This window comes from Poeciliopsis prolifica, unplaced genomic scaffold, assembly GCF_027474105.1.
Source record: "Poeciliopsis prolifica strain line A6 unplaced genomic scaffold, Auburn_PproV2 SCAFFOLD002, whole genome shotgun sequence".
NCBI classification, from domain to species: domain Eukaryota; kingdom Metazoa; phylum Chordata; class Actinopteri; order Cyprinodontiformes; family Poeciliidae; genus Poeciliopsis; species Poeciliopsis prolifica.
Genome location: NW_026562377.1, coordinates 3255417 through 3270807, shown reverse-complemented (window position 1 = coordinate 3270807; position 15391 = coordinate 3255417). Strand labels below are relative to the sequence as shown.

The window sequence follows — 15391 nt, the reverse complement described above, 5'->3', positions numbered from 1 at the left end:
AAAAAAAAAAAAAAGCTCTTCGCACCAATAATTTTACATCAATCTTGTCAACCCTCTGAGAGAGAGCTTTGTTCTGACGGAAAGGCTGACAGTTTGTTTTCTATTATCTTTGTGTTTCCCATCTGCAGGGCGGAGGATTTTTCTCTCACAGTTCTTTTTCTGGGTGTGACAACCACGCAGCCACCACATCTGCTTTCCTGGGAATCAGCCCAGCAGACATTAGACGCATTCCCAAACAAATAGCCAAATTATCAATAGTTCAGATGGCATCTTCTTCTGGCAGTTACCAGAACGCAAAGCATAACTGCTTGGTTAAGTCTGAGCTGATGTTTCCATGTTTGTCCTCAACATGTGTGTGTGTGTGTGCGTGTGTGTGTGTACAGAAGGAAACGCAAAATACACAAAACTCACCTGTGAGACCTTCCTGATCACATCTGAGCTGACCAGCAGGCCCTGGACAAACGACCTGGCCGTGACAAAAGACCGGATCACTTTCGTTTTCATGTCCCGAGGGATGTCTCCGAATGGCCGCAGCGTCTCCTGCTGCTTAGCAACACATTCCAGGTAATCTTCCGACAGGTTGACCTGTCCAGCAGAGACGACGGCCGAAACACAGAGCAGAACAATTCGGCTTCTTTTAACCAAACATTTATGCAGATTTAAAACCCTGATATGGACTTTTAGGTCCTTTTCTGTGTTCAATTTCTACAGAAGAGGATGAGGGTCACTGAAAAGAAAATGATCATTCTGACTTATTTCTCAGATATTAATCTTCTGATATCAAGACAGAATTCTGAGAAAAAATTTAAATTCTGAGACTGAAGTCAGATTCTTTTATTTTTCAGTGGCCGTAATACTCTTCTGTAAATTTTCTGTTCATTCCATCTCTTGTAAATTTTGCATTCAGCTCAGTTCAATTGAATTCAGTATTTTTTAAACTCATTTCATGTCAACACACATCCACTAGCATATTCCTGTACTCACCTCTGTGGGGGCAGAGGCTTTAAACGTTCGCTCCAGCAGTTGGGACCAAAACTCGGACAGGTTCTCGTCCAGGTTGAGGGCGGAGCCCCGGTAGTACTGACGCAGGTCAGTGTAGAGCTCTGCAAACAGACGGGCGTTCTGGGAGTACAGGGGGCCCAGCGGAGACAGCACCTCCTGCAGCGAGCGCTCAGACTGGCCGTGCAGCTCCGTGAAATACGCTACAGAAGGACAGCAGAGGAAAACGTCAGGACGCAACAAGCTGATGCCAGACTTTGTAAGGACAGTCCAACTAAATGATACTAGAGTTAAATTGTGCAGATTTATCTCTGCCACTTCATTTCCAGCTTTTTTAGTAGAGCTATGCACAACTACTATGTTTACAAGGTAGTTTAAACTTTATCATTCTTTCCAGATGATAAAGTGATACCCATCATCTGGAAAGACATTATAGAGAACAATTACATTTTATTTAAATGTAATCCACAACAAATATTATCTCAATGCACTTTGCAAAACAAACACAGGTATAATTAAACACTGACACAAGGACTAAATTCCTACAGCAGACAGATTCTGCTCTTTCCACCTTATGTGGTACTAAATTGAATCTGTTTCCGGTTGTTTTCAAAGCGTCTACAGTCTGAACGTTTTCAAATGTGAAAAAGTTCAAGCGGTATAAAGGCTGCTCTCCACATCATCCAATGTATTCAATATATTCGTCCGTTTGGCACTTCATACCACTGGGTTGTCACAGCAACCACTCCCACTTCACCACTGCGTGCCCACTGACTTGGCAGATGTTTTATGCTGGATGCTCTTCCCCTCCTTTCCCGCCTTTACAACATTCAGTCGTCTAAATTAACTTCAGATCAGTCAGTTTCATTAAATCCAGTCCAATCCAAACACACAGCCCAGTTCAGTTTGGCAACTTCATATCTTTACAAATGCGTTCACTTTGTAAACTGGCTACTTTTATTGCTTGAGCTTTTTTTCTTGCCTAATTTAAAAAAAAAAAAACTTTCTGTAATGGTTCCTTTAATATCTCCAGTTCTGTCAGATGGACACAAAGTGACAGTGAGAAAAAACAGAGAGAATTAGAGAATCATAGTCCTGTCTCTGTATTATAATGGCTTCAAAGGCTGTGGACCGCTGCCAGGCTGCTGTAACCACAACCAGATGGACAGCCACATTACTGCAAGTCCACAAGGCTTTACGCCTTAGACTAATAATAATGTCTTGCTCTGACTTTGTCCTCCTGCTGCCCAGTCTCTGTCTGTATTTTGCGTTTTGACTCACTGTTTCCGCTCAGCGCCGATGATTTGTTCTCGCTTGCTGTGCTTGTGTGTCTCCATGTTGGTATTGGAGGCACTTCTCAGTTTTCTTCTTCTCTACATCGCCCTCTGCCTCTGATACTCAGCGATCTGCAGCCTCGACTCCTCGGTGGGTCAACAGCTCATTAGCTGAACTGGCTGCTGCCCCCAGGGACAACCTTTTTTCTGGAGTATTTGTGTGTGTGCGCGTGTGTGTGTGCGTGTGCGTGGGTGTGTGTGTGTGTGTGTGTGCATCCCTAAAGATCAGTGGATCGGATTATCGCATTTCATTGTGTCTGGCTGACTCCGGTCTCATTATAACGCCCAGGCAGGGGTCTTCTTGTCACACAAGACACACAAACCTGCATTCACACACACGCATACGCACGCAATCACGGCTCTTATTGAAGCTGCGGTATTGACCGCCAAACACAACTTCGCAAATACACAACATACAAATGTCACGCTCCTCTGGGTGCGCTTCTGAAGGTTTGTTATTGAGCTCTGGCAGTAATGAGTGCCTTGTATGCACTAACACACCAACACCCTACTTACTGTCAAAGCTCCTGTGGAGATTGTTGAAAGTCGCCTGCAGGGACCTGCCGGCCTCTCTGATCAGCCCTTCGGTCTCCTGGGCGCTCAGGCTGGCCAGCTTTCCCTCCATGGTGATGGTGCAGCAAGTCGGACCCTGAGGACACATCCTCAGATGTTCACCTTTAAAAAGAGGGAGACACTCCGTCACGTACATGGAATGCATTAATTTTTATGAGTCAATAACTAAATTAGTCAGTTTTTCAGCATTACACTAATTTACAACCAAGTGACACCTGAAATTACAGCAAATTAACAGCGAGAGTCCCTCCACACTCACTGACACCCCCATCTTAAGACATGCAAACATCTTTACAACAAGCTAATCTCTCTTTGTTGTGATTATTTTCAGATACATAATTTGTGACCTTCAGATGAGGCAGGGTTAAATTAGGGATGCATCAATCCACCAATACTAAAATGAGAGGTTTTCATTATCGGTCGTTACCCATCTGACTTAATCTGACTTAAAAATCTTCTTTTTTTTTTTTTAAACACAGACATAAATGTACTGAATTACAGATTTATTTCATGACTCTACACCAGCACAACACACTTAAATACACCAACAGCTTCACAAGTTTGATCAAAAGCAACTTTAATTAGTTAATCTATTACTTAAAGCATCACTTGACATAAGTAATATTATTCAGTGGGGAAGAAAAAAAAAATATTTTTTTATAAATTCACTATTCCTCTAACCATATCTGAAAAATAAATAACTCTAAAGCAGTTTTTATGATTTTCACTTTACTTTTTCACATTGATTAGTGTCTTGTAATTACAACAAGATGCTTTGAGCAGTAAAATGATGAATAACAAAGAAAAATCTCCAATATTCAATGTCAGAAAGATGCAACAAACTCTATTTCAGCTCATCATCGCCCTAAATACCCAGGGAGCCTCGTTAAATTGCTTCAAGAGTCGATTGTAGAAGCAACTCAGGTCATTTAGATCTATCCATGTCAGTCCTTTGCTTTACATGAAATTAGACGTCAGAAAATGTGTAATTATGATCTTATTGCTGGAAATTGAGGTAATAATTGACCAGCATTTTTCAACAACTCCCTGTTAGAGTTTGTATCTTATAAAATAAAACATAAACATCAGGTGGATTTCCAGGGGCAGTTAAAAATACTTCCAGCTATATACACCATTGTGCCACTTGTGTCCAAATGCAACAATTTTCACTCTGCAGGGAGATTTTGTGAATGTGATTGTGTCCAAAAATGACAACCATGTGTCAACCATAGGATGAAACATGCACACTTTGGCTGATCCAATGGATGATTTATCTGGTTCATTCACATTAAGATCTTAAGCTTCTTTTAATCAGAATAACTAACATCCAAACTAAAATATTTAAAATCATATAGTCAGGCATGAATATTTAAGTAATTGATGCAGTATTCCTTCATTCATTTATTATTATTAATTTATAAAATGCCAATATTTTATAGAATGTGAAGTTCAGATCAGAAAAAGTGAACACACTTATAGACTCTGCGTTTTTGTGTGTGTGTTCCATCCATTTTCTGAAAGGCAAATCTTTTTTTTTTTTGCACATAAGGATGTATTTGACTAGACTTCCAGTGGCCTGCAGCCAGCCTGCAGCGTTAGTCTCATGACAGACAGCAGCACTGTGGATTTCCCTCCGTGTGAATCTCTGTGAGCCTCCGTCTAAGAAGGTTAGGGGTGAGTACGTTTCCCCTCAGCTGTGTGCTTCACTGCTCTCCGCCTTCTTAACAGGTCCAACGCTGGTGGCTGCTCGTGTTGTCGTTAGTGTGCGTGTGTGGGTGTGGATTTGGGTTGCAGGGCAGGAATTTGTTCATCGCAGTAAGTGGAGCAGGAGAGACGCCTTCATCAGCAGCTCCCCGTGAATCCTTCACTTGGTGGTTTGTGTGCAGGACGTGATAACAGGGAGAGAAATGAACAGTGGCAGCTGGATTACAGGAAGCAGCACCTTGTTTCTACGCTCTCATCTTTTTACTTTACAAAAATAGTCATTTGAAATTTTGTTTCTAGTTCTAGCTTTCATGCACAACTTAAAGGGACATTATTGTGTAAAACCGATTTATTTTTTTTTTTTCTGCTTTAAAACATGCCATAATGTTATTCCTTCACCAAAAACATACTTGGATTCCTTTCATCTATATCAAACTCATTTTCATTTCGGGTCACTTCAAAAATCTGAATGTTCTTGAAGGGCCAGTTGTCCCAGAATCAATTGATGAACCCATTGAACTGTTAAACTATCAACGAACAGCTGTTTTGTTTCAGCATTCCTTTGTTAAAAGGAAAAAATATGACACATCTTTTCACACTGATCAGTCCATCCAGGATTTTGTGATTGTTCTTGAGGGTTTTTTGCAATCAAAATCACAAATTTTGTGGCACTAATGTAGAAATATTTGTGAGGAATTTATGCGTCAGTTGTGTTGATGGATGATGTTAAATGTGACTTCATTTTTTTTTATCACCAACTACAACTTCACATCAAGTAAGTACCTTAAATCCAATGTTTTTGGCCAATTATGAGAAGAATTTACAGTAAAATTAGAAACAAATCTGGGGATCTGTTATTTTTGTGTGAATTTTGTAGATTTGTGAAAAACTGGAGGGACTGATTGATTTGGAGTCTGGAGGACCAAATAGAAAGCTCCTGCGTGCCAGATTTGGCCCCGCGCCTTGATTTGGACACATGTGGCCTCGATGGAACAAGTACCACGTTCGAGGTGCAGTTTCTCCTCTGAGCTGCAGTTCTCAGGTTTCTGCATTACAGAGCAGGTCCATCACTCAGTCCCTTCAGACTAGCCAGCAGTAATTAGCAAACATCTGGTGGAACTGCATATCTGTTGAGCTCATTATACAATGTACTTCTCATTGAATGCTGGTAAAAAATGACCATAAAATCAGACCAGAGGAAGTAATTTTGACTCACAAGTTTCCCAAACAAAAACAAAAAAACACCACCATCCATTAGTGCTAATTTTTTTTGCTTGTCAAAAAATCCCAACAGCTTGGAAGTTTTAGGCTGGGAGGATAGAAATTGATAGAATGAATGCTTTTACAAGACAAAAGTCTTCAAAACTCAGTGAAAGAGGCTGTAAATAAATAGTGTGAGAAGCGGTGAGTGAAAAGCTGCACACAGAGAGGAGATTTGGGTCAGGTCTAATCAGTCTCAATAGGTGATTTGGTTGCACACACCGTGTTTGCCCTCTGGCTGCAGCATAGATTTTGTTACGTCTGCATCTGGGGGGATGAACACACACACAAGAAGCCCTACAGGAGACCCTGATTGACATAACTCATTGCTGTCAGCCTCGGGGAGGTGAGGAATCAGAATGCTGCAATGGGAGGAGCTCTGTCCAATGAAAACAGCAGCTTCTTTAATCAATAACCAGTGGGATTATGATATTGCAGGCAACTCATGCTCAAATGTCCCTGATTAATTTGGACTATTCTCAGTTTAACCAGATCTGATCTGAGTCAGAAGAAGGGGTGGAAATTTCTCCACACTGAGATGAATCACCATGAAGAGATGGATGACTCTGCATCGACAGAAACAAACCAACGGTTTGCTGCCAACAAACAATTTAATTACTTACTTGTTAATTGTAATAAGCAGCTCAAACAGAAGACGATTCAGAATTCATTAATCAGTCGCCATTCTGTCTCGTCTGCTTTATGTTTACTTTAAAAGCCATAAATTAGCACAGCACTCTATTATGTTTCCAGTGAAAATTAAAGTCTATATAGTCTGTGTAACATAAATCAAAATGATCTAACACAAATACGGTTTTAAATGACATTAAGGACTAACAGAAGTATTTCTATTCACTCGATGCCAGAATGAGGAAAAGAATGTCTTGTAGAAATGTCGTTACCTAAAAATCCAAAGTTCACTTATTTTGCTTTAGCATTTGATATATTTGCATTTAAAACTATATAACAGGTTTACAGGTTTTGGATATATCATAATAACTTGCTGGATTTGCCTTGTTCACACACACTTTTCAGCTTTGTCCACACATTTTCTACAAATCAGGGCTTTGTAATGTTCACTTAGTTGCCACTTTGAAACTAATTTAACTTTATTCTGTTACCCATCATGTAGCATTAGAGCTACTTCAGGAAAAGCTTTAATTTCCAGGCATTACTACAAAAAAAGTTGTTTTTTTCTCATGTATTTTACTGCTACTACTTTATTAATAAAACACTTTAAAAAAAACCCACAGCTGCAACAAAGTGCTTTACAAATAAAATCCAAGAGCATTTTAAAAAAACAATAAGAAAACATAATTAAAATAGCAATAAGTCTCAGGGTGTGTCAAAAGCCAAGTAATAAAAAAGCAATGGGATATTGTTCCATATTAGTTCTTTCAATTTTTAGGAATATTAAATCCCAATTATTTGGTTTTTTTTTTCCTGTAAGATGTTCAAAAATAACTATCTTCCTTTTTAAGCTACCATCCAACAAATAGAAATAATTATTGACTAGAAAAAGAGAATTTTTGTTTAATGGAAAAACGTTAATCCTTGTTGATACAGCATGTAAATGAAATCATATGCTTAAAACTAATATCTTCCATACTAATTTAAAAAGAGGATCGATTTCAACCAGCAGGATTCATACAGTCAGATATCTGTGAAGTACAGCCTCCTGTCAAGGCTCAACTCAATAAAACTCTGATTAGTCTGCTCATTGCTGGAGGCACATGTTTTATTCACTTCATGAATTAGGATTAGGTAAATATTTTAGTATTGATTACAAGCAAAGTTCTGATGTTAAATTTATGAGGGCAAACATCTTTCATGCACCTCCATCTTTGACTTCCACACAGAATCCGACAAAAAAAAAAAAACATTCAGATCCAAACATGTTCCTCGTTTTGCCTGGCGATGTGGAGTCGCCAAATGTGTTGGCCACACAGCGCACGTCAAGACAGACAGTAGCATTTAGCATTTTGTTTCCCTCTTCCTGTTCAAAGCATCTGGCTCAGACTTCCTTCTTGGCATCGCGATCTTCTGCTTCATCAGCCTTTGTTTCCTCACATTCCTGGTGGCAGATTCAACATATCTGAGCTCGTCTTGACAAGTGAGCCGTCCCCACCGAATGTGCTGAGCAGACAAACGGCCAAACCTGCACCACTCTGCATTCTGACAGTTATAAAAAAAATAACCCAATATTCAGCAAAAAAAGAAGAAACTTTATCAAGGCCCTGCAAGGTGAGGTGACAGGAATATAAAATTACAAACGTGGGTTTTACACTCTGCAAACTAAAACAAATTTAGTTTGCAGAATTGTGCCAACAAGAGAAATTTTAATGTTGCTTTAAGAGAACATTTAGACACCATCTCTTTTTTATGAGGAAGCCTGATAACGGTTTCTTCTCAGGTTTTTGCAACAACAAAATGCTCAAAACCATTTGTTACCATGATGTGAACATTTTTTTCTGATCAGCCAATATCGATACGTCAAAATATAAAACATGGCTTCTCAAAATATATTTAGAGAAACTGTTCAAAATGAAGACCTGCAAATTTAAATGTTTGACCACAACTCTTATCAAAAGAGTTAAATATGGGCAATAAATCTTTCAATTGATCAAATTAGCGCCTGCACACCAAGAGCCAAACACAAACGCAATGAGGCTGTGGAAAACGAGGCACTGAACTGATCAGAACTTGCTGCGACAGAGAGGCTTTGCACTCGGTGCCGACATGTAGCGCCATGTTCAGCCAAATGAATGCTGAATTAATCTGACTGTGCAAAAACACGTCAACCGCAGCTGATTTCTCAGGCTAATTCAGGTCAGATTTTGACAGCGATAAATTGATGTTACTAGGAGATTATGTAACAGTAGTTATAAATAATGTACAGAGTTATGTGACCAAAACAAAGAAATATATATGTTTTTATTCTTGTACCATCAAAGTACAACTTTTTTTTTAAAATATAAGATTTTGTCAGATTCCCACTTATAATGTCTTTCAATTTAACTTGTTCATATATTTACCTGACAAACTAAAGAATAAAAATATTAAATTAAAAACAAACCTTGCTCATAAGTAGAAATATATTCTCATTTAGTACAACATCCACTGTACTTTTCCCATTTAAGACAGCAGAATCTTCATATTTCAGGAATGAAAACTGGTTGATTTTATTATTAGAAAAACTTAGTGATTTCCAAACTTTACCACAAATTAAACAATTTTTCAGAAAATTAAGAAATATGATTTTATTAGCACACATTAAACAGGAGGGTAAGATAAAGTTTAGATGGAAATATGTTTAATTTATTCTGACATTTTAGTTTTTAGACGATAGTATATAGTATGAACATTCAAACTCCACTTTGACATATTTTTGTCCAATCACAACTATTTCCTTTCTGAATTACCCATATTGGGTTTTAATTGGGTTTCAGTATCTGAGGTTTTATGATTGTCATTGAGCTGCTGCTGTTCTTTGGGAGCCCACTTTCAAATTGCTATAAAAAAATAGTTAAAAATGCTTAAAATGTCAACTCAAATGATGTTGTCTTTGTCTCAAACAGTGAAATCCTGTTTACATGCACATTGTTTAATGAGGACCTTTCTCTCTTAAACAAAAGAATAATGCTTCCTCTGATCTTCACATAAATAATTCATGACTTTGCATGACTGAAAGGCTGCTAGAGGCTATTATTCAACAACACATAACAGCAAACCAGAGCTTTTCTCTCTCAAATATTAGAGTTGGAAAGACTTGCTATTTATTTTCCAAATGATCTGTTGCACTGTCAGACATCTGAAGTTGGTTTGACATGAAAAAGAAATTTAAGTCAACAAGAAAATTGTTTTGGTTTTAACTCAGAAATTTAAGTTCATGAAGTTGATTTAAACCAAATAATTATTTCACAATATGTAACAAAAATCACATGTAGAGTATTCCTCTATTATTTTCACTCACACTAAGTAAAAATAACTATTTCACTTTAGAATAATTGAGATTCTTGTGTCATCTGGACAAACAAAATTTCTGATCTGATAATAAAAACCATTTAGTGTGAACAGGACGTTATCCTCAAGCTTTGCATTGAAATGAACATTTTCCTTTATAAAACACGAATCAGATCAACACACTTCCATCTTAGGACACAAAAACATGCCGCTAAGCACTCTGGGAAATAGTTCCCACTCCTGTCTTTTTCTCCTTTCAGTTTTTTTAAATGCTAACCTAAAATAAACTCTAGTTTTTTCAACAACTGGAGGTTTGACAAAATGAACAAAAACACAACTTACTGCGGTAAGTTTATCTTTCACAAACTCACAACACATTTAGGTTCAAATTGTAAATCTCTCTAAATTTATTTGACTTAAAAATAGAAAGTAGTAGACAACTAAATATTTTACAGTGAAGCATATTTTAGTGTCTGATAAGAAACAAACGATTACGTTGTGTAAGCTGTAAACAAAGGCGCCATAGATGCTAGTTTCTCCAGCAGGAAGCACCGTCCTCACTGCATGGGAGTTTAAAGCAACAAATTATACAAACATGCTTTACTCCTCTCTGTGTGGCCTTCAGGTTTGAATTGCCCTATTTTTATTGTGTTATACTGTATTTTACTACTTTATAATCATGTTCAACTTTAACTCTCTCCTCAGTTTTCACTTGTAGCATAAGCCGCCATAAAGTAAACAAAATCATTTCTCTTTACCTCTGAATATTAAAAAAACAAATGCTTCCAAGATCCAGAACTGGTGAGGCATTCAGGAGGTTTAATGAGACATGAAAATCTAATTACACCCTCAGCTGCAGCAGAAGTGCTTCATCACGCGTCTTACCTGCCCTCCGCTGCAGACTAATCTCTCACAGAGCGTTCGCCGAGTCAGCAGAGCCGAATGACAAGGTTCCACGTGTGTTACTGTATTTCAGCTGATTCCACCTCAGAGAAACGCAAACATAAAGAGCTCCAATCTGCCAACATCACTCTTATGCACTCTGTTTAGGTCAGGGTGTTTAAAGTGTGGCCCTGGGGCCATTTGTGGCAAATGTCTACCTCTAGTACAGGCATTTAAAATAAATGGGAGACATTTTGTCTTTAATTACAATAAAATAAAGTTAAATAGAAAATATATATCGCTGTAACACAAATAATCACACTTTTTGATTTTCTCTTGAAGAACCGGTGACTTTTTCTCCAAAGCAAACTTTACCATCCACAAATCTACGTTTTATAAATATCATAAACTTGGCTAAAGACAGCAAGAATGTTCAGGGAAAAAACGGCCCAAATCCTCATTAATTAAACTGTTTTTTGTTTTTATTTTTACCAAGAAAATTTGCCAAGTTCTTTTCAATCAGGCAAATCTCCAGAACCCGTTTTACATTCTGGATGTAGAATAATTTACACACCCTTTTCCAGCAACAAATTTGACTTATTCATTACTTTATAGTTTAATTTTTGCATGTTTATTTCATTGTTGACTGTGTAACAAAATATTTTGTTCGCCCTCAAGTCCTTTTGTCTGGATGATTTTGGCTCATTGAGTCGCTGTTCAAACAAATTTAAGATTTATTTCAAGAGCTAATCAGAACATCCACTGGTTCTCCAAGTTCATTAAATCAATCAGGAAGTGAGATGTTTCTCAGAAGTATAATTTTCGAGTTTTTAATCAACTATGCTAGTTTTTTTCTTTACTGCTGCTTCATACAACAAACCAGTCCAGATTGAGACATAAATCAAGTCTTTCGTGATGCAGAAAGATACATATCAAGGTTATTTCCTTGTTAAAACAATTAAATCACAGCTTTCTAACTTAAAAACAAAACAGTTTTTATAGGTGTTTCTTTAGAAACATGACGCAGCTTATCTTGTTTATGATATTATTGTTAAGAAGGCAAGATTTGAAACACGTAAATTTAATTAACTAGAGCAGGTCATTGTCCTGATGTTTGCTTAAACGACATTAATTTGGATTAGTGTTGTCACTGAATCTAGTTAATATCAATTTCAGAACAACAGATGGTATCGTAAGCAGCACACTGGGACAAAGTAAGGAAAACTGAAACATTTTTATCCAACTCTTCTCTTCCTGTCCTACTTTCATCCATCCTGCCCTCATTTAACTCATCTCCTTAAATCTGTCCAGCTTCTTCCACTCCTCTTTTTCATTTTAATGTTATGGCCTCGTTCCTTTCACTGCGTCTTTACTTGACTCTCCCCCCCGCTGGGATGAAAGTTTGTCACAGGAAGCAACTTTGCACCGTGTCACTGTGGAAACCGCCTCCCTAACTGTAACCAAAGTGACCTCCAATTTCTCAAATATGACAACATATGCACACAAACAGCACAGGTCACGCGAACCGTGACACAGACAAAGCAAAACCCAACGTCGTCGTTACGAACAAAACGCGAAACCTGCACTAAAATAGTCTTTATTTTAGTGCACTCCCTGATCCTGCCCTTGCTCTGCCGTCACACACCACATCAAAGCAGCTCACCGCTGAGCAGTAAAAGTGGCGCAGTGGTTTGAATTTATTCCCTTCAGTCAGACGTTTATTCACTGCTTCCCTTTGCTAATGAGCGTCTTACAATAACCCTGTCACTTACTGCGGCAAATTACTGCTACCTAAATGAGAGTCTGATGGAATGTGTGTGCGTGAGTGTTTCCATCTCACACTCTCTTCATCATTTAAGACCACCTGTATGTGATTTAATGTCCCACACGGACTTCCTCCCGAAGTACACTTTTACCATTTTACAACGCAGTGAAAAGCAAAGGAGCGCAGAAGACGAGGGGAGATGTACTGATAAGAGAGCAGAGGGAAGAAGGAAATAGACGGAGGGGTGAGAGGACGATAAAAAAATAGAAATCGACAAAGAAAGAGGAGAGAAGCACCATTAATGGACACAGGGGCAGAAGGAAGACAAAAAGCAAACATTACCCTATGAATATCTAATAAATCTGTTCAACTTTATTACTTAATCGTATGAATTTACACTTGATCTTAAAAGTTGCTTATGATGGAGTTTCGTAGCGTTTTATGATAATTTCACCCTGCAAGTAAAGCTGCTCAAAGCTTCCGTCAACATAAAATCCAATGAGGTTGCCTGTCTTGTTGCTTAGACCTGCAATTTTCAAAAATCAAAATGCAGCAAAAGCCTGGAAACAGGATTTAGAACACAAACAAATTCAAAGGTTGTGAATTGTCATTATTATTAATGCGCTGCACATGAAACACTACCTCCATTAGGAGACCATCACTGAATAATTCAAAAGTACTAAGTTTACAGCAGTTTAAAGCAATTAGAAATCCAAAGTATTTCAGGTACTCTTTCATTTTAAAATTAGCAGCAACAAAGAGGAAGTTGGGAATACGTAGGAAAAAAAAAACACAATGGGCAAACACCGGGTAAAAACGTTACTAAGAATATCTCACCAAACCATTCATTAACCGTGTGTGTGTGTGTGTGTGTGTGTGTGTGTGTGTGGTGTGTGTGTGTGTGTGTGTGTGTGTGTGTGTGTGCGTGCGTGCGTGCGTGTGTGTGTGTGTGTGTGTGTGTGTGTGTGTGTGCGTGTGTGTGTGTGTGTGTGTGTGTGTGTGTGTGTTTATGTGTTCGCATGGCACCAACTCCTCCATATAATACTGTAATTCTATGTCATTTCAGGGAGCACCTCAAAGCTCTTGCACTAATGACCACTTTTACTCAAACTCACTCAGTGTGCAAAAAGACTCAACACGGGCCAGCTGGTGCATGCCATGCACGCTGCAAAGAGGCAGGATCGTCCTGTGTGAGTGTGCACATTTGTGCAAGCATGTGAATAATTGTGGGGCAGCCAAAGGTCTCGCGAGCCATTTCTGACTCTCCTCTCTACACATGCCTTTAAATCAAGACTGATTTGTCTCTCTCCATGACAAATCAATATGAGACTCTGAATCAAGCATGAAATAAAAGGTTGAAAGTGTAGAGAGATTATCAGCAACCACTCTGCTGCACGACGCCTTCAGAAAACAGGCAAGAATACATTATTCTAACTGCTTAAACTCCTTACAATTAGGCAAATAAAATCATTTGAAACTCGCAGTCAGTGCAGATTACCTCTCCTCACCTTTGCAGTAGCGTTGCTGCATGTGTAGATGTCAGAGATCTTACTTTTAGCACAGCATGTATGTACCTCACACTATCTGCTGCACTTTTAATGTCTAATGGTTTAGTTCATCACCTGCCTTGATGGATGCAGCCACATCTTAATTTTCTCGCTAGCTGTTACCAAAATAGGAAGAAATTATTCTATTTCCGTTACAAGCAGAACATAAACTCTTTTTTTTTTATGAAAACTGACATTTTAGGAAAACCCTATTCCACCATGTTATCCTTATTTAGAGGACCTCAACATTTCTCACTGATGATCTTAAATTTAATATTGCTAGTGAGTGCTAAAAGTTTTTTTTTTTTTTTGCTATTGTCTCTCATCACCACCTGCATTAATTATTTTATTGTGCTGCGTTAAACAGTTGTTGTACGCTAACAACATGCTAGCTAACGTTAAGATAAATCCGGGTCACTACGGCAAACACTGACGAGTTTAAAGGTCTGTTAGCGGTTTCTGCAGTCCTATTGCGCGCTCATCCTCTGTGTTTGCAAAGTAAGGGCACAAGAAATCATGTTGGATGACCTGCTAATGCAAAGCTTAGCTGGTTTAGATTAGCAGATTAGACATAAGGCCTAATCCAGCAACATTGGAAGGTTGTTGCCTGGACCAGGGTGGATATGAATGTTTGCGTGAGAAGAAAACGGGGCAAATGGGAGCAACAGCGTGTTGGATCCTCCATCAACGCTCTTTCTCTCTCTCTCTCTCTCTCTCTCTCTGTCGGTCAGAGGAACATTAGGTCGCCGCCTGAGGTCGGGCCTTTCCAGGTCAAGTCTTCAGAGTCAGAACGGTGAAGAAACTGAATGAGTGTGACACTGGCTCATTAGAGCTGCAGAAAACCACAGCCACGTGGTTTTCTTTTGAAGCCTCAGGGGAGCTGGATGCTTGAATGAGGCAATCACAGCCATCGCAGGAAACACAAAACCCTGATGCATGGGTTTAACATCTGAGCACATCTTAGACCTGCAGCGGGTCTCGCACTCATTAAGATGGAAATAAAAATGTTAGAGAAGCTTTGCAGATTTCATTACTACTGGCTCTGAAAGAGAACCAGCAATTACCTGATGAGAGATAAACACTTGAATGAAAACCGAATGAAGTGGGCCATATGAAAGTAAAAATGTGTCGCAATACTTTATTGTATATATTGGGATAACAATGAAACTAATAATTATTTGAAAAGCATCTATAGCTTCTTTTCTGTCTTTTTTAACAACCCATGTGGCCAGGACAGCGCCTTACTGCAGTCACAATAAGATTAAAAAACATTATTCTTATCACTAATCTGGACACAGAGACTGAATAATCATATTTTTTTTCACTATATTGGTATCTATTGATGTTCTCATGGACAAAATGGT

The 15391-nt window shown here is 38.5% G+C and overlaps 1 protein-coding gene across 1 annotated transcript in view; it reads right to left on the bottom strand.

Annotated features, from left to right (window-relative positions):
• LOC129371346 (glypican-1-like) overlaps positions 1-15391 on the bottom strand; it is a 48764-nt gene that overhangs the window by 7406 nt on the left and 25967 nt on the right. The window contains exons 2-4 of the mRNA XM_055047913.1: positions 2850-3008; positions 985-1202; positions 412-585 (exon numbers count right to left, since the gene is read on the bottom strand). Of these exons, the coding sequence (XP_054903888.1) occupies positions 412-585; positions 985-1202; positions 2850-3008 (551 nt within the window). The remainder of the gene's footprint in view (positions 1-411; positions 586-984; positions 1203-2849; positions 3009-15391) is intronic.